This window comes from Channa argus, chromosome 8, assembly GCF_033026475.1.
Source record: "Channa argus isolate prfri chromosome 8, Channa argus male v1.0, whole genome shotgun sequence".
Lineage (NCBI taxonomy): Eukaryota > Metazoa > Chordata > Actinopteri > Anabantiformes > Channidae > Channa > Channa argus.
The window spans coordinates 14,119,205-14,145,645 of record NC_090204.1 but is presented as its reverse complement, the minus strand read 5'-3'; the positions used below and the strand labels follow the sequence as shown (position 1 = coordinate 14,145,645).

Below are 26,441 nucleotides of genomic sequence, written 5' to 3'. Positions count from 1 at the left end.
CTAGTATTATAAGCCTTTGCCTCCTATTGTGCATATGCACTAACTCACCTAGAGAACTTTGTTATATGTTCCTCCTATTTGTCTTTCAAGTATTTAAAAAATGTCCATTAATATTAAGGATATAAAAAAGGGAATCCCCTTAATCATTGTCAAGCAGCATAATGCTCTCCCAGGTTGTTGAAACCTTTTCACCTACTGGTACATCTTAAGGACTGTACCAAATCGAGTACTGCACATACAGAAGTTGTTATTGCTACTTCAAGCACACAGCATCCGTTTATATACAGAGAAAAGTCAATTTTGTCAGACACCTCGTGACATCTTCAGGAGATACAGTGCAACATTAGCACTAGTCATTTGGTATCTAGTATTCAGTATTCTCTTTTCTTGTAGCACTGTTATTGAAACCCGCTAATATCTGGCTCTTTGGCTGCTACAGTTGCTATAGTTGTTGTTTGGTGGTAAACAGTAGATTTTAGAACCTTTTCATTGAAAACATCCTGCCGCTGCCAAAAATAAATCCATCAAGGCACTGGAACTAAACACAAAGAGTACGCCTGTGGACTGAAAAACCACAACAAAGGGCCACAGAAAACCGATGAGATACAGAAATGTTGAGTAAATTGCCATTTTTTCATACAAACAAAACCTTTCAGCTATGAGTATTCATACAGAATAATCCACCGGTAATGTAAAAATAACAACTGTTGGTCTAAAACAGCAAATTCAAGCAAACACATAGCAGCTCAAAACATTTCTGTAGACATGGTCAAGACAATCTGATGAAGTTTAAATCGAGCATCAAAATAAGGAAGAAAGGTGATTTAATCTACTTTGAGCTTGGCGTGGTTGTTGCCAGATGGGCTGGTCTTATATATTTTATAAAATATTGATCTACTCGGATGTTCACACACAACCATCTCTAGGGTTTACAAGGATAGTCTGAAAGAGAAAAAAAAATTTAGTGAGGTGCATTTCTTTGGGTAAAAATGCCTTGTTGATGCCACAGGTTTAAGCTGATAGAAAGGCAACAGTAACTCAGATAACCACTAGTTACAGTTGAGGTATTCAACAGCAGCAGCAGAACAGTCAGCTAACAACAGGCAACAAGCATGGATTCATCCTGCTTTCAGTATGACTGGTTCAGGCTGCTCCTGGTGATGAAAAGAAAGAATGTAAAGCATAATACAGTAAGAAACAACCAAATATACAGTTTGAAACAAATGATCGAAGTATCTTGCTTATGTACTTGAATCATACTTCAACAACCAAAGTATCTGCAGCCATTTATTGTATTTGCTTCTGAACTTAGCCGATGACAGATCAATTGTACATACAAGTTTTAAGTACAGTAATCTCACAAGCACGTTCACAAACAATTGCATCAAACAAGTTTCTCAAAGTATGGCTGAACTCACAGAACTCGTTAAGAAACCATGTGCCTCCACAGCTACGCACTGAAACTTCCTCTTCTACCTTGTTGCAATCCACACCACCTTGTAGTCAGTTCCTGAGCTCCAGTTACCATGTCATGTCAGTAGCTGAGCTGAACAACATCTCATGTAACAAGCTCTTTGCCATGCATGTTCCCTTGACCACTGGACAACAAACTTAAAAGGTAAACTACAAAGGCAACCATCAAAGGCAACTATCAAAGCTATATGGTGTCACTAATGATATCATCAGTATGTATTAACCTAACAAAACACACCATACAGTACAGTTCACAATACACGACACATAAAACAAAAACCCAAACTGAGAAAACCCTGCTGAGCTAATACAGATGAAGTGAGAGAGGACATGAAGTTAGTTGGTGTGAGAGAAAAGGATGCAGAGGACAGGGTTAGATGGAGAGAGATGATTTACTGAAAGGGAACAGCCAAAAGAAGATTTGCAAGATTTTACTAACTTTAAATGTTTTTTTTCATAATGCCTCTTTAAACATGGATTTACATAAAATCCTTGCGAAAAATAATTATTTCTCAAACCACAGAACCCACAATACTAAGAAAAACCATGATCCAGATGATGTACATAAGAGTTTGCTACTTTGTGCACTGGGTATCCAGTTTATAATGAGAATTCTATAATGTTTACCGATAAAGAAATGTACAATATTTATATTGGGGAAATAATCATTTATTCGATAATTCATAATAATTAATTTTTTATTTTTTACTGAAGGCCACTAAGTCTGAACTGACTGTAGGATATTTTGTGGACCACATGAGGGCAGTAGTACCCCAGAGCACGACCATAAAAACAGGTAGCTTTATACTATATATTTTAAAGCGCTTTTTTACAATGACACAAACTGACACAAAAACAGAAGCACATACAAGACAAAACTGATGCTATGAAAAAATGCACTTATATTTGCATATGTTTTTAATAAACCATTTAATAAGCCTGTGTACCTTATCTAATCAGTTTCAATCAAGTGTGTAAGGTTGTGCAGTAGTGGAGGAGTGGCCCATTAAGATTACATAACCTATAAAAGCATGTAAAGAGTTAATGTGATCTTGGTATTAAGTCACCAGCAATCACTGAAATGATGCAACCTGATCTATTTTACTCTCTCAAAGTCATTCCAAAGAAGTAATTTACAATTCCTGTAAAAAGTGAATTATGTACCACACAATAGATAAGAATATGACTGTGAGTAAACTTTGGTGTGGGGTTAGTGATAGGAGAGGCAATATTATACTTGTTCTGTAGTGATTCACTGACTGTATGACACAGCAGCCATGCAATATTCTAAATGTGCTTTCAATGTACAAGATCACATCCTGTGGTAGTTTTACTACAGGTCATCATCACCTAAATCCATTGTTCAGTCTGCCAGTATGATGAAACTTCAAATTACACACAACATGTTAGACTGAAAGTTACAACTGAGAGTTATGGTATAATCAAAACCACCAAAAAAAAGAAAAAAAGAAAAAACACATTCTGAACCAAATGACCTCTAATGTTTAACCATTTCTGGAAGGTTTGGAAGTAGAATAACTGGACAGGACTGTTTGTTTGTTTGTTTCTTTTTAATAAAATAATCAGCAGTGCAATTGTGCACTTTTCAACAGAATATAGGGTCAATATAAATAGGGAGTCATAAAGGGCACAGACAAAGTCTGCACAGGTATTAATTAAGTGCAAATGTATTGCATGAATAGAGACAGTTAGGTTGCCCTACTTTTAGTAAAGTATCACTTTGAGGCATGTAATAAAATTAGCCCAAAGTCCATTCAAGTGGCCTGTGGACGTTGATACAAGTCCCCTTTGAACTTACTTTTATTCAATTTATTGACTACGTAACTGATTCTTCTTGCCTTAACATGTATGAGTCTCAGGAGGAAAAGTGAGAAAACAATGTATCAATTTTAACTGGTGATGTTGAAATCAAACTTGATTTGAAGGACAGGCTCAGTGGAATCAAACTATTTGGGAATGGCTTCACATATTTTTCACTTTCTGTCACTGAACTGAGCAGCAATCTGAAACCACATTTTCTCCACGTGGTCTTTTCCAAGCTCCCAGAATTGTTTAAGAATGGGAATTCCCTTCCTGGATAATAATAATCAGATAATCCGCATTTTCTGGACGCAAGGTCACAGGTCACTGGTCACTGGTCACTGTTGACTGGCAGAAATGGTACAGCACAAGCTCTCCACCTCACTGAGGGGAAGGACACTTTCCCAGCCCACGAGGACAGGTCCCCCCACCTCAATGGGTTGAGGGTGCTCTGTTGTCATATACATAATTGTGATGGCTAGCTCATGGATGTAGTAGCCGCTGTTCATGACCCCAAAGTCAAGGATTCCAGAAATCCTGTAGCCATCACTCTCACAAGGTTGCGCAAGAACATTGAGGTCGTTAAGGCCACCATGGTTAATGCCTTAGAAAAGAAAATCAAAATGTTATTATTCACGGGAAACACATTACCAGTCATGTGTTCAATGACATTATATGCAATCTTTATTTAACCCCCATTTATTCAGTCAGAATAAATGAAGAATTTGTTAAGGGAGACACAGTCAGGGCGGTTATCCCCCCTAAGACCCCCAAATTCTAAGAGAGCATTACATCTAACGGACAAAATGTTTTAACAAAATAAATGCTGATTTTCAATAAGTTCTCAAAGTGTAAACAGTGTTTTTTTTTCAAAAGGTTTTTTTGTCTTGCTTCTGAAAATATCTTTACATAGTTTTATTCAAATTCAAATTCTAAAATTATTCAAATTCTAAACAAATTCCTTTGAGTGTCTATACAAAGTTGCTATGCACTCAATAGAGTTGAAACGGCTATTAAATTAAATAACTTTCTAGTCTAGTGTTTTTTTTTCAAAAGGTTTTTTTGTCTTGCTTCTGAAAATATCTTTACATAGTTTTATTCAAATTCTAAACATGAGTTGAAAGAGGTTAATGTGCTAAACATAGACTGCAGTGTGTCTCTGCAAGCAAGGGTGCACTCAACTACATAACAGTGTATCATCATCATAACAGTGAGCACAAGTTCTATGTGTATCGTCTTTACAGAGCAAATTAAAAGACATATCCTGTTTCTAGTGGCTATGAAAGCAGCTACTATTGAAAAGTGGATGACTAAAGGAGTGTCTGTAAAACCAGCTCCGTGTCTAAATATTCATCAAAGTGCAGTGTCAAAAAAGTGCACTCATGCTTACAGTAAACCATTTAATGCAGTGAGAATATTCAACTCAAAAGGTTATAGGAGGGAAAATAAGGAGTTGATATCATACTCACACTTGCGGATACCGGAACAGTTGGGGATCAAACATCAAACAGGTCCTGTACTGACGCATGACAGATGACACAACCTCCTTAACAGGATGTCCATCTAAAATATTCATGTATTCTTCCAGAAGGGTAACATTTGAGACTCCAAAGGGACTTCTCCCTCTGCAACAAACTAAGATGAGGATGTTCCATCTAGAAAAGAAACCATAACAGCACTGAAAGGCAGCCTGGAGAGAGCAAAAAAGGTGAAACAAGCAAACATTTTTATCAGTTGTGAACTGTTGTGCACAACTTGGTGAGCTCCAGTGTTGGGGGACATCACAGTGCTCACATGAGCAACATTTGAGAAACCGGAAAGTGGGAGACTGAAAGTAACAGTCCGTCTGATCTGAACCCGGCTTTTGTTTTGTTATTGGACTTGTCATTGGATTGGCCATAATGAACATTACAGCATATACTGTAGTGGTTCATAAGTTTACTTGGTTTCAGATGAAGCATGAACTTTTTTGATCGCGCTGTCAGATCTGCAGCCGAACATCTTGAACACATGGAGCAGAGATGTCAGCTGATCACCTCCTAGCGGAGTGAGGGAGTTGGATCAGATGATGAAGAGTGAAGGTCTCCTAAAGCCTCAGAAAGGTGTTGACAACCTAGAAGGTCTGGAGCTGTGGGTGTTGCAGACACAAAAATCCCGGCATATGTGAAGTTTGAGGAGGCTGTGGAGAAGGACTTTTGTTTTGTCTCGATAAAGTTATGCCAAGCAAAAACTTAGGGTGAGAAAGCTTTGGACATTGAGTTGGAGCTCAGACATCTGGAGGGAGCTAAGATTACAAGTGCACATTGAACTGGTCGAAGGCCTCAAGGCAGAGCGGGATCATGCGGGAGAGATAATATCTCATCTGAGATATGACCTCATCTGGACTTGAAACAGGGAGGATTTGAAAGGACTACATGATATGTTTGTTGCCACTACTAACAAACTCTATATAGCTGGCAGAGAAGTGATGAAGTTCCAGAAGTCCAACTTCATGGGCAGCCAATGAGCAGTGATCCCTTATTTATAGATTATACTGAATTAGCATATTGATATGATCATGATCTACTACAATTACAAGGATACAATTAGTGAAAAATATTAGCACTTTGTAAATTATCAGTTGTGTTACTATCATACCTCCTGTAGGATTTTGTCCATTCTGGCTGCTGTCTTTCCACTTTCAAACAGTAGCTGGGGCTTAACAGGAACCTTGAAAATTGTGAGTCCAGGAAAATACATCAACAGTCGCACCAGGTACTTCTGACAGCCACAGCCACAGTCTGCCAAAGGTAAAAAGTTAGTCTTTCCCGGCCTTTTCCCTTACTCTGAAGCATTATAAATTGTAACCTGTGTGTTGTGGCCTTGCTTGTGGGAAACCTTGAGGTTGTGAATAATTATAGTGCAGGACACGAGGACATTAACCTGTCTTCTACCCTATCAGCATTCCAGCATAATGCAGTAAGGTATTATTGTCTATATGATCATTTTCAATAACTGTTTCCTTGCAGCATGTCCTTGCATGTACAGTGCTGCTGCGGAATGTTTGTTGCTGTTTTGATAACCCAGTTGAAAAATGTATTCTATCCTCAGATCTGAGTACTAAAGAAAGAAAGATTTGCAATAATGCCTGTGAAGTAAACAACATTGAAATAGGTTGCTCCAATTTCAATGTTATTAAATTTATATTGAAAAACTAATCTCAATCATGTGTTTTGGGATGAAGAAACATATCACACAGAAGAACAGTCTGGCTGATGACGTTTGATCCTTTTGCACAAAGACACAGGTCAATCTGCTAATCCAGGATGCAAATACAATTAATGACACGTTTTCCTTTGAGTTTCTATACAAAGCTGCTATGCACTCAATAGAGTTGAAACGGCTATTAAATTAAATAACTTTCTAGTCTACATTTAGCATTTTAAATTCTCCCACACATTTTCTATTTTTTTTAAAGCTTCTCCAGCTTCTTTAATCATTAAACTGGATCGCTGTATCTGTGCATGTTTGATCTCGCCTGTTCAAATAAAAGATGCCATCGCGGACTCTGTGGGCTTGAAAGGGGAATTCCCAATTGTTTTCCGATATTTATACGCGCTGGAATGTTTTTCCTGAAGCGGTGACGATCATAAAGGTAACAACACTTAAACTTAATACGATATTTCCATAATTATGAGTTGAGTCCCGGTCAGTGCATAAAATAACGGTGCGCTAGTAAGAAATGTGAAATAAGAGCTGTACTGCGATGGCCAATAACATATAACAGTCTGCGTTATTACTGACGTCAGCAAACTCACCTCAAGCTGCGTAAAAAACAGGAATACGGTTTTGACAGCGTCGCTCTCATTCGAGGCAACGGAATCACGGGCGTTGTTGTTGTTGTCCTTAGTGGAAAAACACACATCCGGTGGAGTTTTTCAAAATACAACTTACCATACTATACTAAGCCGCAGGATGGAGGGTTTGACATGAGATTTGTGCTCTTGGAAGGGGTTAAGGTTCAACTTTGTTTTATTCATATTTTAAGGGTTTTCATCCAAATGAAGGCCAACATCTGATCAATGCTATGTTTAATGGCCAGACAAGTTAACAAGCAAGTAACCGCTTACTGTATATCCAAGATAATTTTTCCTAAATATTTCACCTCACGACTGCATGTGTCAGGAATGCTTTCTTCAGCTCACACAACTACTGTGAATGACTTTGAAGCTATTTTCAGAGTTGTACTTCAAATACTTTCTGAGATCTGGTGAAGTAGTGGTGTTCAATTTACATGCACAAGCCTTTTTTTTTAGTTCGGACGAAATTGTCAAAAACTAATGATGCAGCCACAATATCAATATTATTTTCCATAGTAAATAGTATAGTATGCTTACATACTCTGTATATTTTTATTATGTATATTGAAAAGAGTCAATAAGTTGTTTTGTTTAATAAGATAATTGCAATAATATAAACAACTTATACAACTTTACTTGTCAAGGCCAAAAAAAAAACACTTTGTGTACATTATACTCAGGTGTCCTCCTTTATGTCATCAAGACATGAAACCCCCCCACTTCATAAACATGTCGTGTTTACTAGTCCTGCTGCAAAGAATTAACTCATACATCTTTATAAATATAAACAGAGAGCTTCACAATCATATTGGCCATATCATACTGATAAAAATGGGGATAAATGCTTTTAGCTCTAATTGGAATTTTCCTTTTGATTGTTGCTCTCAAAGATTTTACTTTCATAATACAAACAGTATGCATATAGTTACAGACACCTTCCTCATCCACTCAAATTACAGTACACAGCACATACATTTACACACTCTAAACTTGAAAACAACAAGTGCACCAAAATGGATTGTAAATGAATTACTGTAAATGCAATGCATGAACAACAACAATTAGGTGGCTCTAATTTTAGTAAAATATCTCAGCCTTGTGATAAAATTAGTTCAAGGTCCATCTAAGTGCCCTGCAGAACTGTAAATGTAAACTAAGGTGCTTTTAAAACATTATTAAATATGATTCAATTCAATAAATGTCATGATTGGTCAGTTACTGTTGCCAAGAGTGGCTGCCTCTTCATGATTAATTATGAAACAAATCACTATCTAGCACTTTTCTTAAATGCTTTTTCACTCTGTTAAATGTTTAAATTTACATTTACATTACATGATCTATTGTTATTGTAAAGTATTGAACAGCATGGCTTCACATATTTCTCACATTCTGTCACTGAACTCAGCAGCACTCTGAAACCACACTTGCTCCACGTGCTCTTTTCCAAGTTCCCAGAGTTGTTGAAGAATGGGAATTCCCTTCCTGGATGTAGTCATCAAATAGTCTGCATTTTCTGGATGCAAGGTCACAGTGTAACGAGCTACAACCAAGGATTGGCAGAAACGGGACAGCACCAGCACAAACAGACATTCTCTCTCCGCTTCATTGAGGGGAAGGACACTTTCCCAGCCCGCGAGGACAGGCCCCCCCACCTCAATGGGTTGAGGGTGCTCTGTTGTCATATACATAATTGTGATGGCTAGCTCATGGATGTAGTAGCCACTATTCATGTCCCCAAAGTCAAGGATTCCAGAAATCCTGTATCCATCACTCTCACGAGGTTGCACAAGAACATTGAGGTCATTGAGGTCACCATGGTTAATGCCTTACAAAAGAAAAACAAAACATTGTTGTTCATGGGATCCAAAACACTATACACTCATGTGTTCAGTGACCTTTTAACATTTTTTAACTTTTATATTATCACGCAGAATGCCACTGATGTTAACCTATTTTAAAGGTCCAAGGCAGCAGCATCAGAAGTACTAACAAGCAGTTTTGTACTACACGAGATTAGTCTTGGTCTTGAGACCGGTCTTAAGACGGCAAAATCGGACATATAAAACATGGACAAAACAAAGACTAGTCACGAGCACAAACATACATAGTCTGGAGCTAAAGCTACTGTAAGGGTGGCTAACAGATTAGGCAATAAGCATGGGCTGAGCTATGAGATAAGGTAAAGGAAGAGACAAGGAAATAGCATAAGTAAAACAAAGTAAGACTGAACCTCAGCTGAGTAAACAGTATGGAAAGATGAGAAAGCTGATGGGCTGGCAGGAGCTGGATTCTGAGGGGCAGTGTTCTTTCTAGGTGCGGTGATTTATATATTTGTAGCAAATCGGAGAGTGATTGCAAAAGTGGAAGGTCACGAAGAAGAGACCATGAATACATATACTCACACTTGCGGAAACTGGAGCGTTTAGGAATCACACAGGTCTTATACTGATGAAGGACCGAGTTCACAACCTCCTGAAGAGGATCTCCATCTAAAATATTGATGTATTCTTCCAGAAGGATAACATTTGACAGACTCCATATGAACTTTTCCCTTTCCATCACACTCAGATGAGGGTGTTCCATCTAGAAAACAGGAACAACAATTCTGAGAAGTGGAAAGGTAAAATATAAGTTCACTGTGAAGTATTTGAAAACGCTGGTCTGATAAAAATGTATTATCATTATTTTTACGTTAGTCAATGAACAGTCAAAGGTAATCCTTAATTTTAAGTATTTATTATTTTATATTCTAAAATAATTGAACCATACATGACACTGAAATAGCCTATGGATGGGAAGGCACATGAACTCCTATTAGCAGTAGTAATTACTGCCTCCAGCACATTGTTTTTACAACAATTCAGGCATTTTTAAAACTGTTTTTTACATACAGTACATAAACACATACAATTTTCTAAAATGTTCACAGTGGTACTGTAAAAAAAAACCTTTTGTAGAATGTTGTCCATTCTGGCTGCCGTCTTGCCAACTTCAAACAGTAACTGCGGTGTTAAAGGAACCTTGGAAATTAGGATTCCAGGCAAATAAGCCAACAGCCGGACCAGATACTTCTGACAGCCATAGCCACAGTCTTCAAAAGGCAAAAACAAGATTAGCATTAGGAATTTGTAAGAAATAATATTACATGACATAAGGACATATCCCTGTCATGTTTTACTGCATTAAAGCTACTAAACCACTAGTAAAGCACCTAAATCAAGACCAATTAGAATTACACAGCATGTTTTCACAGACAAACTGATGACAAACAATATACACCATTGTGTAGTTCTGTTCCTGTCAAACAACAAACAGGCACGAATAAATGTTTAAATGGTAATGTAGGTGAGGTTGGGGTATTGCCCCCTTGAGGATCAGCAGTACAGTAATAGTAAGATACTACATAGGAGTTTGGAAGAACTGCATGAGATGAAAACCTCACCTAAAGCAATGTGTAAACTTCATGACCCTTATAATTAATGCACTTCCTGTAAACTTAATGAACATGTGCAAACATGCAAAATAATAGGCATTAAGAACAAAAAGTATAAGATAATGCTAACTTATACACACATTAGGTGCACTCACTGCTTCAAAACAATCCTCCTCTCGTCGAGCCTCCAGATGCTTCGACTGAGCAGTGTTTCCTCACATCTTGGATTGTGCCTCATTTTAGGGTGACTTCCATATTAAAGTTATTTTGTAATGCTAATTGTATCATATTGAGTAGTTCAAAAATCAATGATGATAGAGTGAAGGCAAAAGAAAATCTCAACGTCATGGAATGAATTCGCTCATGCCTCACTGCAGGACTACAGTGAGAAACAGATCTGTGGCAGATGCTATAGTCTAAATAAATAAATGCAGTTTTCTAAAAAAGGGCCCTGATGTGCACATCGTATCCTTTGAGAAGGGCGCTTCTCAAATTTAGTAAATGACATTATTCCTCAGGTCTGAACTGTGTGACTGGATTCATACCTATTTCTTCCAGACTCATGAGCTGTCCGGAGGTAGCGGACAGGGCTGTTTGAGTAGGAAGCCCATTCTTGTGCAGGAAGTTCATGGCATAGGTCTGCACCTCAATCAGGGCGGGGTTCTTACTGTCCGCTGAGTTCATGATCTTCAGGACATACTCGCCACCTTCCATGGGAGCCACGTAGAAGTTCTGGTCATCATAGCTGGGCAGTGAGTGTATTTTCAAAGCAGTCAGCCCGAAAAGTCTCTTCACCATCTCAGACACCTGAGAATGGCTGACGTTTGGCTTGGAGTGCTTCTGTGACATTAATGCTAAATGAAAACAACAGTTCATCAAGAAAAAACAGGTTTCTCCTGTAATCATTTACTTTATAAAAGCACCATATAAAATACTATTGCTAATATAAAATGGGCCCTGGGAAACTGTAAAGAGAATTTCTCTGAATTTGTCTGATATTTAATACACAAAATTCATTATTAGTTCCAGAAATGAAACTTGATCGCAGCTTGACTTTGTAAAAATAGAAGTGAGAGAGCGCACTCAATTAAAGCCTTTGCATACTGCATACATATACCCCAGTGGGCTCCAGTCCAGGTTACCCTCTTGTAAAAAGAGCACAAACTTGGATTGGAGCCCACTGGAATTCAGCACTATTACCTTGAGTATCACACTGATGACATTTCTTCTTGCATAGTATCCTCTCACATTCAGCCTAATGCTGCAAAACTGATTGGACATTGTCTCATGTTGCAGATGGATAATGATCCAAAACATATAGACATAGCTACCCAGGGTTTCATCTCAAGGGAAGAAAATCAGCATTCGGTCATATCCATGTTTTCCAGATTTCATGGTCATTGAATGCTGTGGATTTTCATCCAAATATTAAAGGCAATAATTATGTTTGTAATTATGTTACCATGTTTCCCTATTTATGAGCCAAACAAAGAGCTCCATTAAAGCCTGCAAAGGTTACTGCATACTGCATACACATACCCCAGTAGCAGGTGATAAACTGAGCTGGAGCCCAATAGAGACCTCTGTTTCCATGCGAGTCACATCCATGGTAAGCAGTAAAATCATGCTGAATGAGTGCAGCACTACCTTAATTGGTGTCAATTCCATTATTAAGGGAAATTGTTTTAAAAGTTTTGCTTCATTAATGTGTTATTACTGCAAGCATGAAACACATCTGATAGCTGAAGCATATAAAAGGGAGCAGATTTGTGGACCCAATGACAACATTTGTTGCACTGCGCATACAGTTTAGTAAAGTTGGCTTCAGATGCCCCAGTTTAATTCACCATTACCAGCATTACTGACATTTAGAAAACTCCACAGCAAATCTCTTTACAGCAGATGTCTTATTACTGCACAATTCTCATCCACTGATCTGGCGTTTTCACTGGAAGGATTTTTCTCTGAAGACAAAGTCCGTGCTAATGGAAACTGCTGGAACTGTGGGAACTTCCCACTAACACACTTTCACCACAGACAGTGTTGCACATACAAACTGCGACAGGCTAAGCCTAAATAAGTAGCGTTTTTCTTACATTACACGATAATAATCAGTAACATGACAAAGTGAGTCCCGATGGGAAAAAGGGGTCATTAACGTCACGGTAAATAAGGTCCATAAAAAGAACCGTAACGGACTGACTCAAGGCCTCAATTCACGGTTTCATTTCGGAGAACGTGTCAGTAGACCTACCCCAGGCTGTGCAGAAAGTCCAGGAGAAAAGTTAGAAAACAAGACGTGGAGTTGGAGCGCGGGGAACTTTTGATATTGGATTCAAAAGAGGAGGAACAAGAATCCACCCAGCAGATCTGTGTCGTACTGTACTGTCCTGATTAAATAACACAGCTTGACGTACTCCACACACAGACGATTTCTGAGTAAGGGATCATCTCTAAATTACTGTCAGGCTGTGGAAGCCTTTAGTCTGACATGCAATTTTAGTAGAAAAATTGTTTTTATTGTTAGTAATTTTCAACAGCATCCAAGTCATGTAACCTATTAAATCCAATCCTTTTCTAAAATGTGTATCTATATATAAAAAGAGTTCAAGCCTATTCATATCTATTATTAATACTGTAACGAACCAGCAAGTGGGTTAGTGTGGGGGCGGATGCAATCTGCCCCGAGGGAATTATGGGTAAATGTGTTCTGAATAGTGCTGTGCTTTAATTGCTTAAATGTTAAATGTTGTTAAATGATTACGTTACAGTTAGTGTTATTAGGTGTGTTCACATGTTTAGGTTTGTTATGTAAAGTGTATGTGTTAGGCACCGTGAGGGAAGGTGATGGGTGTATGAATCGCTCTCACGGTGATCGGCTATTTGTGGGTGTGTTCAAACTAAAGTTCAGCTATCTCCTTAGGGTTAGCTTTAGCTTTAGCTTCACTGCCTCCCACAGTTAGTTCCCATAAACCGTGGGTTGCTACAATACTGTGCATAATTATATTTATTTTCAATGTAACTCTTACTATATTATATCAGTTCTATCCAGGTTTTATGACCTGGTGGGCAAAACCTGTCGTATAATGTCTGGCTACATATTTTACAGAGTAAAACACATATTGAAAATTAGCAATTTGCACATTTATATATATATATATATATATATATATATATATATATATATATATATATATATATATATATATTTATATATATACTACTTTGTATATTTAGCAATAATTTGCATTCTGTATGTCATGTGAATGTTACTAAAGTATAATAATGTCTCTAATAAAAATGCACGTGAACAGCGTAATTAATGTCTAATAGTGCTCATGTGCGCTCTCTGTGGCTCCACATACCAGGAGTTTTTTTTAATGCGAACATTTGTTGAATATCAAAGTGCAAATCCGGTTTACGGCGGTATGAGATATTCACCGCGATAAATAACTAACGGATCCACAGGACTGCAGTATGCAACTGTAAAATATGACGAATGTTGGTTTTCAGTAATATTATAGAATATTTTAGAATGTATCCATGCATGTAATGGTCAGGGCTAAACAGCTTCTTTCATACTTTATCTTTTTGTGTATATTGCACCAATATCAAGGTAGAAAAGATATATTCAGTTTATTAATTTTGCTCACAACAGTGAACATCTCGTGTTAAAGTGGCTTTTGATTACAGCATCACGAAGGAAGAATCAATGTGAAAAGTAACGTCAGTTGGTGAATTGCATCGTAAAGGTCTTCCGAGAAGTCCGAACTCAAAGTATTCATTCCAAACAGATTTTATTAATTATTCTACGTTAATGGGAAGTCCTGCAGAATATGTGTCGTGTTTCATTTTCTTCTTTGTAGGATGTAAAAGAATCTGTGAAAGTGTTGCCACTTCAGAAATCAATCAATGAACACAACCTTAACGATGATTTCAGATGTTTTTCCATAAAAGAGCTTCAATGTCTTGGTTTTGAATTGAGCTCTTAGAAATCACCTGGCAGTTGCAAATTCTTTGCCGGAGTCTTCAATGAATTATACTCTATTTTGCAGGTGTAAGTACTGATTTACTGTATTTCAATCCATGTTTCGGAGCGAAGCTGCAGGTTGGTCCGAAACTTGTTTGGTGTTTAGATCTATCTGCAATTTGCAGAAGAGAATTACACGTGTACGTTTGTAATGTCGTAGTAATTACGTGCAATTTGTGATGTTATAATGATGGTAAGCTAAAATTAGCTCGTTGGGTTACAGTCTTGTGTGCGTTGTGACAAATGTGACTGAGGAAATGGACATTTGTATTTATTGGACAGAAAGGAGCAGGTAACTGCCTGGACGACCGGGACTTCCTGGACTACTGCCTGGCTACAGTCCGAACTGCAAGACAGCGGTGAGAGATCCGAGTATCCATATTTTTGTTCCAGTTGCACAGTGAAGCAGTTGAGTGTCCACATTGTTGCTGCTGTAGTTAGTTTGACAGTGACTCCACGTTGCACGTTAAAGTGCTGCTCCATGATCTGTCAGATAACATTTCAGAGCGAGTGAAGAAAGGAGATGGGAAATCAGTACAGGTCAAATCTAAATCCAACTCTGGCATGGAACCAGCTATAAAATAAGTGATAGATATTGTAAAACAGAGGGGAAAAGTAAAACTCATTTAGGGAGTTTTCATCAGTAACGTTTGTGGACACAGCAAAAAACAAACAAAATAACAAAACAAAAAAAAAACTATCAGATCGTTTCAGTTTTTAACAGCTGTGAAACTATGAAACAAACTGAACAATGAGTTGGACATCAAGGTATTTAGCAGCTGCAGCAGACCATGGCACCAGAAGCACAGAGATCTAAAGATCTTCCCCTGGGTTTGTTTAGTGGTGCACAACAGTTATATATTATTATATTATAATACTTATTTCTACATGTTGTAAAAGAAAAAGTTACAATGTTACTATGTAAGATGATAACTATGTACTTTTGAGTTACTCTTGTGTTATAAATTCTTACCTTTTAGATGAACAAACAAGATAGAGAGCTGGATGGGTGCAGACCCAAGTCAGAGGAGCAGCCGTGGGTCAGAATGACAAGACAACCCAATCAAATAATTCAGGTGAGGTCATAGTATCTATATATCAATGTGTTGCAAACAAGTTGAGTATTTTTTATAACAAAAATGTTTCAATCAAAACTTAATTGAGGCAGCCAGTTGAACTCCCTGAAGCTGATTACTTTTTTAAGATTATATTATTGAAGGAAGATTAAAGGACTGGAGCCTTGTCTGAATTTGATGAGCTAACCTCTGTTGAATTTTATATTTGTGCCTTATCAAAATTGTAACCACAAATTTACAATAAGTGTTTTGTCTGCTTCATAGGGAAACACCAGTAAGTATCATTCATGGGGACCATCAAAAACTGAACTACCAGCATCATCAGGGGAACCTCAGTGCTGACTGGTCGTGACAGTGTACTGAGTCGATGCTGCATTTGAGTGATCCTCTGACTCCGGAGTTTAAAACATCTGGAAGGACTTAAACAAGCACATAACCCTGACTTACGTAGTTAAACATGGTTGTGGTTGAACTGATATAGATTGTCATTTTCGCTCTGTACTCTTGTGTTTGATTTTATTTCTTCTGATGACCACTGTTGAATTGCTAACCAAAAAAAATAGTCTGAACTTTATTTAAGGAATATTTTTTGCAGGGTATTAAAGACCTTCAAACACTGAACATAAGTGGCAAACTAGTCGATTTTTCAGAAATGCACAGCCCTGCTGCAATTTATCTTTTATAAACACCAGGTAACTGAATGAAATGCTTCACTTAAGAAAAAAAAAATATAATATGTGTGGCAAATCATTTTATGCCACATTACATAGTGCTAAAAAAAGATAGTACACTGTATTTACAAGGCTGTGCTACAATATCTACATCTTAATAGGTTGGCAAGCTTATTTGGGAGAAGAAGCAATCAATAGTTTGCATTGTATTGCTTTTGCCATTTGTGTGTGATACACTACAGGTTATTGTAATTGTTTAGCTTTATTTCAACTGGAACAACAGTATAGAAAATTATGGGTTCTCTCTAAAGACGTAGAATACTTTTAGCACCAGGGGGAGAAACATTTTCTAAATGAAACTCAATCGCGTTCCTGCAGCAATAAAGCCCAAAGAAGCACTGCAGGATGTGTCATATGTGAGGTGGAGTCAGGAAGGCTGCACACAAATTGTGTGATTATTTTTAGATCAGCAATGGGCTTTGAGGGAGGATTTCTGATGCTCCCTGGATGTTTTATTCGATGTAATTGGAATTCTTCTCACACAAAGGTTAAGACTCTCACAGTGGGCAAGTCAAAGACATCCAAAAGCTTTTTACTTTGTTAATCAAAATACAATAATTCTGGGCTCCAGAATTATTGTATTTAAGTCCAAATTCCAGGACAGTTGAATCGGCATGATCCCAGCCAATACATGTCTCAGTTGGAGCCTGAGGTCGGTGGCCACGAAATACACCCGGCCATCTTCATAAAGCACATATCACAAAGCCTTCCCACAACAACAGGAGAGGTAAGTAATAAAATGTTGGCTTGTCAACCCATTCTTGGACTGCTTTTCTTAGGAGATGTAATGAAGAGCAAAAGAAAATAAGAGGCTAATGTGAAAGTCTTCGCATATCAACACACCTAAAAGTCAAGACTCTGATGTTTGGGTGTCAATTATTCTTTGTAAAATAACACTCACAATAAATGAGTAATTTCTTTTTAAGAAAAAACTTTACATTTGATTTATTACAGAAACAGTATGTTAACAATTGATTTGGTTCATATCATGTCTTAGTATGTGTATTCTACATGTACATAGTGTTTAATTAACCGTACCACATATTTAAATAGTGTGTATTACCTGATGATAATGTTTTGCACTGCCTTCAGCTTTAATAAAATACATCTAAATATGTTCTTTGAAGACATCAAACTGAACTACAGAACGTTTATGTTTGAAGGCTGCATAGTCTTATCAAATGTCAACTTTCAGCAAGACATAAAAAATCTAGCAACAAAATGTCAGAAATCAAAGTACCATCTTTATCAATTTTATACTTGGCCTACTCCTTTAAACATGGCTGTAGGGAAACCTAAAGTCCTGTAGTGTCTATGGCAGAACCTTGATTCAGCTACAGTATATATAAAGCAAATGCATTCTTGAGTGAGCAGCTAAAGTTTTTTATCATCTAATAAAAAGCAAAAAGACAAAAGGCCTTAAATATTTTAAAAAACAAAAAATGTTCTTGTGTAAGGTAATAGGAAATAAAAAGTAAGTGGATATGTAGAAAGTTCCAAAGTCTGACACCACAGTGAAACCCCATGATTTTGAGACAATGAAAAGCTGATAAAGAAGGTGGTGGGAGACAGATGCAGCTTCAGACTGGCAGAGCCTGCAAGAACAGGAGAACTCTCACATGCAATAAGACACATACCAAACAGAACCTGCATTTACTGTTTTATATAAATGTGTATAAAGTAAGTAAAATTCATCATGTGGTTACTGGATATTATAGGCTGTCTTCTTCTAGCAAGAATAATATAAAGCAAAAGGAGTTTGATAATTTTCTTTTGAACCTTAAGACCTTATCTGCAAAGCTACCAACTTTTCAAGGGAACCTTGCAATTTACAGTCCGGTTTCCTAATTTGAATAATTCATACCCTAACATCTAGTGGGCTTTTATTTAGAAGCGCAGGAAACATTTTTCTCATTGTAAAATTAGCATTTTCATCCTGTTGCTACAAAATCTGACATTTTACATGGGAGGAGTTAAGACTTGTAAAATGAAGATCAAATTTAGCTACATCTCTGGCACTGAACACTTTACCTGCCCCATACACACTGTAAAGTCTCAAGTCTCAGTTAATTTTTATGCCCATTATTAAAATAGGCATTAAGATGACAAGCAGGTGGATATGATCTACTCGGCAGAACTCATCATCATTAGCGGTTTCTCTGAACAGGTAGCGATCTTTAAAAACCCATCCAATGCATTAAACTTTGTTTCCCTTCAAGTAAATTCTGCTAATAATTGATAGCCTTTCTTCTGACAGTACTTTTTCTGATTGGAGCCTTTTTTTTTAGTTAACTCCATCTTTTCTATCTGTCAGTTAACAGAGCTGGATGTGTCGACCTTTTGATGGTTTATTCTAACAAATCTCACTTTGGATAAAATCCACCTCATTATGATCTAAATGTGTGTTTCAGTGGAAGCATTACATCTCAATGAGGTGCAATGAATTTAAAATGCTCAGTGCCACATATTTTCCTCAGCTTAGAAATATAAAGGAATAGTTCTTCAATTTACATATTATTATGTATTTTGTTTCTAAATGCTCAAACTTTGAAAATATCACCAAGTTTACATGAAAATGATTAAAGATTTTCAATGTGATCTCAGGCGTTGAACTCAAATGTATGTGTGTCTCTTTGGGAAACACTGCTGCTCAGATCTTGTGTGTCTATTATTAACTATTATAATTCTTCCCAGTTCGAGTGGACTTCAGGGTATCAAATCAAGAGCTAAGTGTGAATTTTAAAGTTCATATAAAAATACCGTAGCTATGAAGTCATAGTCTTCAAGTTTGAAAACTAAAACACTCTCGTTATATTTAAAACCTAGCCTGCAACCACAAAATAAATTTCCCTTACTAAATGTACATTTGTATAAACAATTAAAAGCCTGAGTAATCTGTGACCAGCTCCAACATCTTTGGTGAATTAGACAGGTCATCATAATAAGAATTTTTTTTAGCTAAATGAGAAAGATTCTTTTGGTGAATTAACTGATTGACAGATTACATCTAATATCTACTTTGTCTTGTACAAGTTTCAACAAGAAGAGGATCAGTAGTCATCAACATTTCTGCTTAGAAAACATGAACACGCACACAAAAAAAATTACAAAACACAACATAAAATTCAAAAAAAGTACAGTATCATTGCAGATGCAGGGATGGAAATACACAGAAGCCATCTCTGCTAATTCTGCACAAGTACTTTTGAGGATTTGAAGTTTTTCATGTATCCACTATTGAGATACCTTCCACATTTTCCTTTAGAGGTAAAGATTCAATGGTCTGCTCTGCTGATGTCACAAACCCTAGAGTTTGGTTTAATCTGTTGAAAGAGCAAAGACAGGACATAACATTTCAGAGTTTATATTGGAAAACCGAAAGGTTGGAATCTTTGCCCACAAGAGAAATTTGTCAGAAGCTTTTTGTTGCTTCTCAGGTAGATTTGATTTACTAGTTTATGTGCTGTGGAGAGCAACAAAGGAAGCAAACAGAATTAAAAATATGCTGAATGGATCCAGCAGGGTAAGGTGAGATCAGGAGGTTCACTCACAGGTCTGTGGGATCCCATTAGAGACCAGCCAGCTGCTTATAATAAAGCAAACAATCATTCAACAAACTGCTAGGGAGCAGAAGTCACCTCTTTGATTGAGGGGAAGCACTAAATTGGAGCAGCAAAGGCCTCCTGGATGCTACACTTCTCATTATTAGTTTGACTCCAACTGTGAGACTGGTACAATTCGTCCAAGCTGTGTCTTTGTCAGCTCCTCAGTGGGTCCTCATTTGCAAACACTGATCTTTGCTGTGAACAACCATCACGTCTATGGCATTTTCAGATGTTTTGTACAGACACACAGTACAAAGGACTCGTAACAACAGACAGGAGAGAAACTGCAGCCTTCTTCAGCTTCATTCATATTCTCTGTGTTTGCTATTTGTGAAGAACAAAATGCAGCCCCTCTTTGTTTATTTCAGTGGGTGAGTGCATTATTCTGGCATGACCAGCCTGGCCACTGCACATTAATAGCTGAAGTGGAAATACAATGGCGATAGTTCGTCAGCCTTGTGGCAATAGGTTTTTACGCTGCCCCCAACTGGATGAAAATATCATTAACTGCAGCTCTAATAATGATGTATGAAAACATCTTTGAAGTGCTCCTGGAATTCCTCTTCTTTGTACAAAACAATGATTCTGAGAGCGGAAAAAAAAGGAGTAAACAGGTTAAAATTAAAATGCAATGAGTTTGCAGTCTCCATCTGCTGTGCTGCTCATATTTATAATATTGCTTTTAGCCTTTGCAGTCATCATCACCACTCTCTGCCTCCTTTGCTCATGACTTGATAAAATGTTCCACATGAGCAAAACCTGGCTGGCATAGCAGCTGTGGAAAATACACTGCTGACTATAAGTATTATTGCATATTAAAATATCTTGAGTGATAAAAAGTAGCTATCCCACATGTGCTGTGATTTAATTTTGATATCTATATCACAAACTTCTCTATTAAAATGAAACTGGCACAATTTTAGAAAAGTTTGGGGAAAATTTTGGTTTGCTTTTCTTTTGTGGGGTTTTCTGATTGGTTTGAGAACTTTTATAGCTGTGTTACATTCCAGTGATTTATTTATTTATCATTTCTCATGACTTGTGTAGAGAGTGATGGCTGTTCTGTTGTATGGCGAGTCTCGAATTAGCTGGATCCAAATAGCAATAAGTTGTGAAACTTTGCTGCATGTGTGCATTAACAGGGTCTGTGTGATTGAGATTGTGATTGATGCTGCGATTAAAGACATTAGCAGACCATTGTCTCATCCTGAGTTATGTCACTCTGTGCTCACAAGCCAAGCTGACGTTCTGAAGGGCAAAACCTGTCTCCTTCATGTCTCCCACTTTATAATATGCCATCCTGATGGAATTTCTTGTTGAATGTTTAAGAGGGCAATGTCAGTTAATGTTTTTCACCTTTTTAATTTGTGACCACGGACCTCTGGAGACACCAGTGTAATTTTGGACAGTTATTTAATCTAGAATTAAATATGGCTAATATATCTAACTATATAAATGTATTAAATGTTCCCTTCAGTCACGCACTAAGACATTTAAATTTACATGTACATATGAATTTAGGGCAGACTTTATCACGAAAATACGTGTGAAGACTACTGACTTTGGTGATCCACTGACTTTTTGTTGGCTGCTACCAGCATCGTGAATTTTGTGTGGTTTTTTTTTTACAAAATAGCTGAACAACTTTGATGGATTGCCACAAAAAATGTAGGATGAATGAGTTTGGTGATCCCCTCATTTTTATTTAGCATCATCATGAGGTCAAATTTCAGTTTGTTCCCTCTGACCAGAAACAACTGTTAGCATGCTAACATTATTGGGCAGTGATTATGGAAAACACTAGATCTGCTAAACATCGGCATGTAGCATTGTCAATGGTAACTTTAACATGCAAAGATGTTTGTATTGGTCTTGATTTCTCATGACTGTTGCAAACACAATAATGTTATCTTGTCCTGGACTCCTGTGCAAAGGTCTCGTGTTTTATGGACCATCTACCACTTCCATTTGTCTGCTTACAAACTTTGAAGGCTCTAAATAATAAATCATGGTGTCACATTGACTACTACTGTACCACAAAACCATGTGAGAAACCACACAATTCAACCTGACGAAGATTACCTGCATCAATAAAATGCAACACAACGTCAAATATACAGTAAATCAAACCTCTTCATGCCACTGTATCGCCAAAACCAAAATGATATAAATAAATTCCATTTTGTTTTGTGATTATATTACTTCAAGGAATAAGCCCTAATGACAATGATATTACACAAAACATCAACATGACACAAAAAAGGATTTTTGTAGCTTTCTCTAGAAAATTAACTTATTCTAGTATATTTCAATATTTGCTTTAATTATAATTTTCTTTTACATCTTCTCTGTTTGCTTTTTAACAGTGTTTTCTTAGTGGTGCTCTGTTATTATTAAAATCACAATTTTATTACTTATCTAAAGAGCGTTTTGCTAATATAGTGCTCCAATATAAAGATATTAAGCACAATTTAGAGATGGAATGGTCATACTGGTGCATAAGATGTTGAGTGGAGCCACTGAACTGTATTAAAAGAAACCTTTTTATTAACCAACCTCTGGTACTATATGTGGTTAAGTGTTCTTTTAATTGTTTTGACCCTTATTAGTATAAGTACCTATAGTCAAGTCATTTACCAAAATTGAGGAATAAAAATCAAAGATATTCGTGTCTCTATACGTTCATAATGTGGTCTAACACTCTGGTTCAGGCAGTCTGTAGCAGGATAATTGTTTTAGCTCAGAATTCTTGATGTGGTACATACTGTATATGTTTTGAAGACATAGGCCAGTACATACAACTTTAAAAACACTTGACAGATCAGCTGTTCAAACTGACCATCCAACCTCAATCATCTCAAATTGCCAACATTTGAAATGAAGGTGGAACTGAAATGACAGGAAAAGGCTGCAGGCATTCACAGAGAGACTTGAAAAATCCCCTGTGGCTGCTGGTTAGTGATTACCAGTTAGCAGGAGTATTAGCAGACTTGGACCTGGACATTTAAACGGACCACTTTATGCTGACAACGACATGTGCGATAATGACTCCATGTACCTGTCTGTACCTACACTATAAGCCCCATTTTGCACACTGCCATGGCTACAGTTGAGCTATTATATCTCAACTGAGGTATAATTTAATATGTGAATACAAGATTTTAATTTCCTTCAGACCTAGTGGACGATGTCATGCCAATGAAAATATAACATCTTAAAATTTTTATTTAGGATATCTTGATTTGCAGAATCACACAAATAGTAAGTGATGATCAACTACATATTATTTACATTCACTGTACATTGCTTGTTTGTAATGCAACCACAAGGGGAAACAAGCCAGTGTCTTCTTGTGCCAGCCTAAAGTCTGGATAAATGCAGAGGGTTGTGTCACGAAGGGCATCTGGCGTAAAACACATGCCAAATTAAACATGCAAATCATGACTTCCACACTGAATCTGACTTCCATACCGGATCTGTCGGGGCCCAGGTTAACAACGACTGCCACCGGTGCTGTTGACCTACAGGGTACTGGTGGAAATCGGACTACTGTTGGTCAAAGAGAGGAGGAAGGTGTCTTCGTAGGCAGAGAGAGAAGAGGAAATCCAAAAATGTAGGGCTAGTAGTAGGCACTTTGAATGTTGGGACTATAACAGGGAAGGATAGAGAAGGCTGACATAATGCAGAAAAGGAAGGTGGATATACTGTGTGTCCAGGAGACCAGGTGCAAAGGTCAAGTTGTTTTACCAGGAATCAGATAGGAAGAGAAATAGAGTAGGAGTTACCCTGAAAGAGGAGTTTGTGAGGAATGTTCTAGAGGTGAAATGAGTATTAGACAGGTTGATGAGTCTGAAGTTGGAAATTCAAGGCATGGGTTATCCCCCAAAGGTAGGATGTGAGTTAGAAATTCTGGAGTGAGTTAGATGAAGTGATGCAGAGCATCCCCAGAGGTGAGAGAGTGGTGATTGGTGCAGATTTCAATGGACATGTAGGTGAAGGGAACAGAGGTGATGAGAATGCGATGGGTAGGTTTGGTCTTCAGGACAGGAACGCAGAAGGACAGATGGTGGTAGACTTTGCAAAGAGGATGGAAATGGCTGTTGTGAAGACTTTCTTTCAGAAGAGGCAGGAACATAGAGTGACATATAAGAGTAGAAGCACTCAGGTGGACTGCATTTTATGCCGACGTTGTAATCTGAAAGAGATCAGTGACTGCAAAGTATTGTAGGGAAGAGTGTAGCCAGACAACACAGGATGGTGGTGTGTAAAATGAGGAAGATGAAGAGGACAAAGGTAGAGTAGAGGACCAAGTGGTGGAAGTTGAAAAAGAAAGAATGTTGTGTAGCTTTCAGATGTTGAGGTTCTCTTTGGGAGGGACAAGGAATGACAGGATAAGGAATGAGGACATCAGTGGGACAGCTCATATTAGATATTTTGGAGATAAAGTCAGAGAGGCCAGATTGAGTTGGTTTGGACATGTTCAGAGGAGAAAGTGTGAATATATCGGTAGAAGGATGCTGTGGTTGGAGCTTTCAGGCAGGAGAGGAAGACCAAAGAAGAGACTTATGGATGTAGTGAGAGAGGACATCAAGTTACTTGGTTTGAGAGAAGAGGATGCTGAGGACAGGGTTACATGGAGGCACATGATTATTGTAATTATTGTGTAGACAACTTTTGGTTTTGTTTTAGTTTGGTTGGTTATAGTTAGCTAAAGTTAGTTTTAGATTTGTATTACAAAAGAGAAATTTGAGAGAGAAGTGTGGTAGAAAGATAAGTGTGTGTGTGTGTGTGTGTGAGTGCGTGTGTATCTGTGTGTCAGAGAGTGAAAGGACCATGTGATATCACTTATTAACATGCATTAGTCTTGTCAGGGTTGACATCTGCTCACCAGAGATTTATCATGAATGAAAAACAGAAATGCCATGTGATACCTATTAAATTATTCACCCTTATCATCTGTCTCTGCTGCAACTGAAATGAATAATATGTGTTCATTAAAAATGCAAGGTAACAGAATTATTTACCTCAAATATATCACTGAATGGCAATCAGCATCCGTTGCGATGTGATTAGCGGAATGGATTTAAAGATTCTGCCTGATACACAGTTCAGTAAACTTGGAGCTTCATCATGAAATTATCTTCCCTCAGACATCTGTGTTTTAATTATTCAGAGACTGGAAGCTGTTTTAATGAGCAGCATAGATTGAAAGTGAAATGATTTCCCGGCCTCACCGGCAAATAGAGTATTTTTCAAAAACAAAAAGAGGAAATCTTGATAAATTGTACACATTAATGCTTCCAGAACAATTTGTTGTCTTTAGAGGGTCTGAAAACTGAGTTTTATTTTATTAATCTGAACGATCAAAAAATAAATAAGATCAGACTGAGACAGGTTTTATATGAACTACCTGAAGGTTGGGTAGAAAATCCCAGGGGCCAGGTACTTATAATGCATTTATACAAAAAGTATAAGGTTGGAGTTTGGAGTATAAAGTTGGAGTTTGGAGTACGGGCTCCTTCCTAAAATAAGCACTTCTGCCATCTGCAGCCCAGAAGACTGGAGCTGTTTTTTTTTACTTTTCTATTAATTTCTTTGTCATTGAAAGAAAATATAGCTTTATGTTTCTGATCAAACTTATGAGGAAAGATTTTTATGTCAGGTGTTTAATATTCATCTCTGTTTCTAGAAGAAAAGCTTCCCTGAACAATTCGCTGAGCAATAGCACTAAAACAGTTTATCATTTATCAAGTAATTCAGCCTTACAAGTTTTAACAATAGTAGACAAACGAGTAACAGTGGGTCCATGTGCATAGGCATCAGGATGGTTTACAAGCAAGTAAAGATTTATGTAAACATTGTAGTTTTTGGAATATTTATGTTTTAAGTTATGCAGTATCAGGTAGAAATGCCAATGTAAACAAAGATAGTTTTAATAGATTTGGGATCTACAGCACAGACCAGCATGCTACTGGCTGCAGAATGACACTTAACTAAACGGGAGTCAATGTTGGTTTACGTGGACAATATGATACATTTAGAAAATGACGAAAATCATTGTTTAAACACTGGGAAGTCAAATTCAGTTGACAATCTGGGAGTGAAGTCAGTGGGGAGTAATAACATTTCTTTGGATACCTGTAATAAAATAAATCGTAATCGTAAATGCCAATCCCATTGTCACATTTTTAAACAGTGAATTTCTACAGATGCTTGTCCCTGTATATTCAGTACAGAGATACAGTATCATTAGCCTAACTCAGCCTAAAGACTGTGAGAAAACAGCTGCCTTGCTTCATCAGAACTGAAATGAACATGAACCTTAACCCTTAGCATTTCAATAATGTGCCATCCTGCCATAAAATCAAGTTTAATGTTTTATAGTTTTTTCCAATCAAAGAAATGTTCTTAGTGTAAATGCTGCACTCACCAA

The 26,441-nt window shown here is 37.3% G+C and overlaps 1 protein-coding gene, 1 long non-coding RNA gene and 1 pseudogene across 3 annotated transcripts; 1 reads left to right on the top strand and 2 right to left on the bottom strand.

Annotated features, from left to right (window-relative positions):
- Positions 1 to 1,265: 1,265 nt before the first annotated feature.
- On the bottom strand, positions 1,266 to 6,128 carry LOC137131863 (hydroxylysine kinase-like; annotated as a pseudogene).
- A 1,232-nt stretch (positions 6,129 to 7,360) lies between these two features.
- Positions 7,361 to 13,195, bottom strand: LOC137132016 (hydroxylysine kinase-like). Of its 2 annotated transcripts, XM_067514022.1 has the most exons (5): positions 12,821 to 13,195; positions 11,112 to 11,420; positions 10,082 to 10,224; positions 9,536 to 9,716; positions 7,366 to 8,958 (listed from the first exon to the last, which is right to left on the bottom strand). In XM_067514022.1, the coding sequence occupies exons 2-5, from the start codon at positions 11,413 to 11,415 to the stop codon at positions 8,516 to 8,518; spliced, it is 1,071 nt and encodes a 356-aa protein (XP_067370123.1). In that variant the 5' UTR covers positions 11,416 to 11,420; positions 12,821 to 13,195; the 3' UTR covers positions 7,366 to 8,515. The 2 variants fall into 2 exon arrangements, with proteins under 2 accessions (XP_067370122.1, XP_067370123.1); XM_067514021.1 differs by lacking the exon at positions 12,821 to 13,195 and having other exon boundaries at positions 7,361 to 8,958; positions 11,112 to 12,809.
- A 734-nt stretch (positions 13,196 to 13,929) lies between these two features.
- LOC137132017 (uncharacterized) lies at positions 13,930 to 16,353 on the top strand. The gene is made up of 3 exons (XR_010915060.1): positions 13,930 to 15,004; positions 15,577 to 15,672; positions 15,937 to 16,353. It is a non-coding gene; the product is annotated as an uncharacterized lncRNA (long non-coding RNA).
- Positions 16,354 to 26,441: the final 10,088 nt, after the last annotated feature.

Coding starts and splice junctions, on each gene's coding strand:
- LOC137132016 (XM_067514021.1), bottom strand. CDS start 11,472: ATGATTACAGGAGAAACCTGTTTTTTCTTGATGAACTGTTGTTTTCAT. Junction 10,225..11,111: donor CATGAGTCTGGAAGAAATAG/GTATGAATCCAG, acceptor TGCCTTTTGAAG/ACTGTGGCTATGGCTGTCAG. Junction 8,959..9,535: donor ACGCTCCAGTTTCCGCAAGT/GTGAGTATATGT, acceptor TTCTTTTGTAAG/GCATTAACCATGGTGACCTC.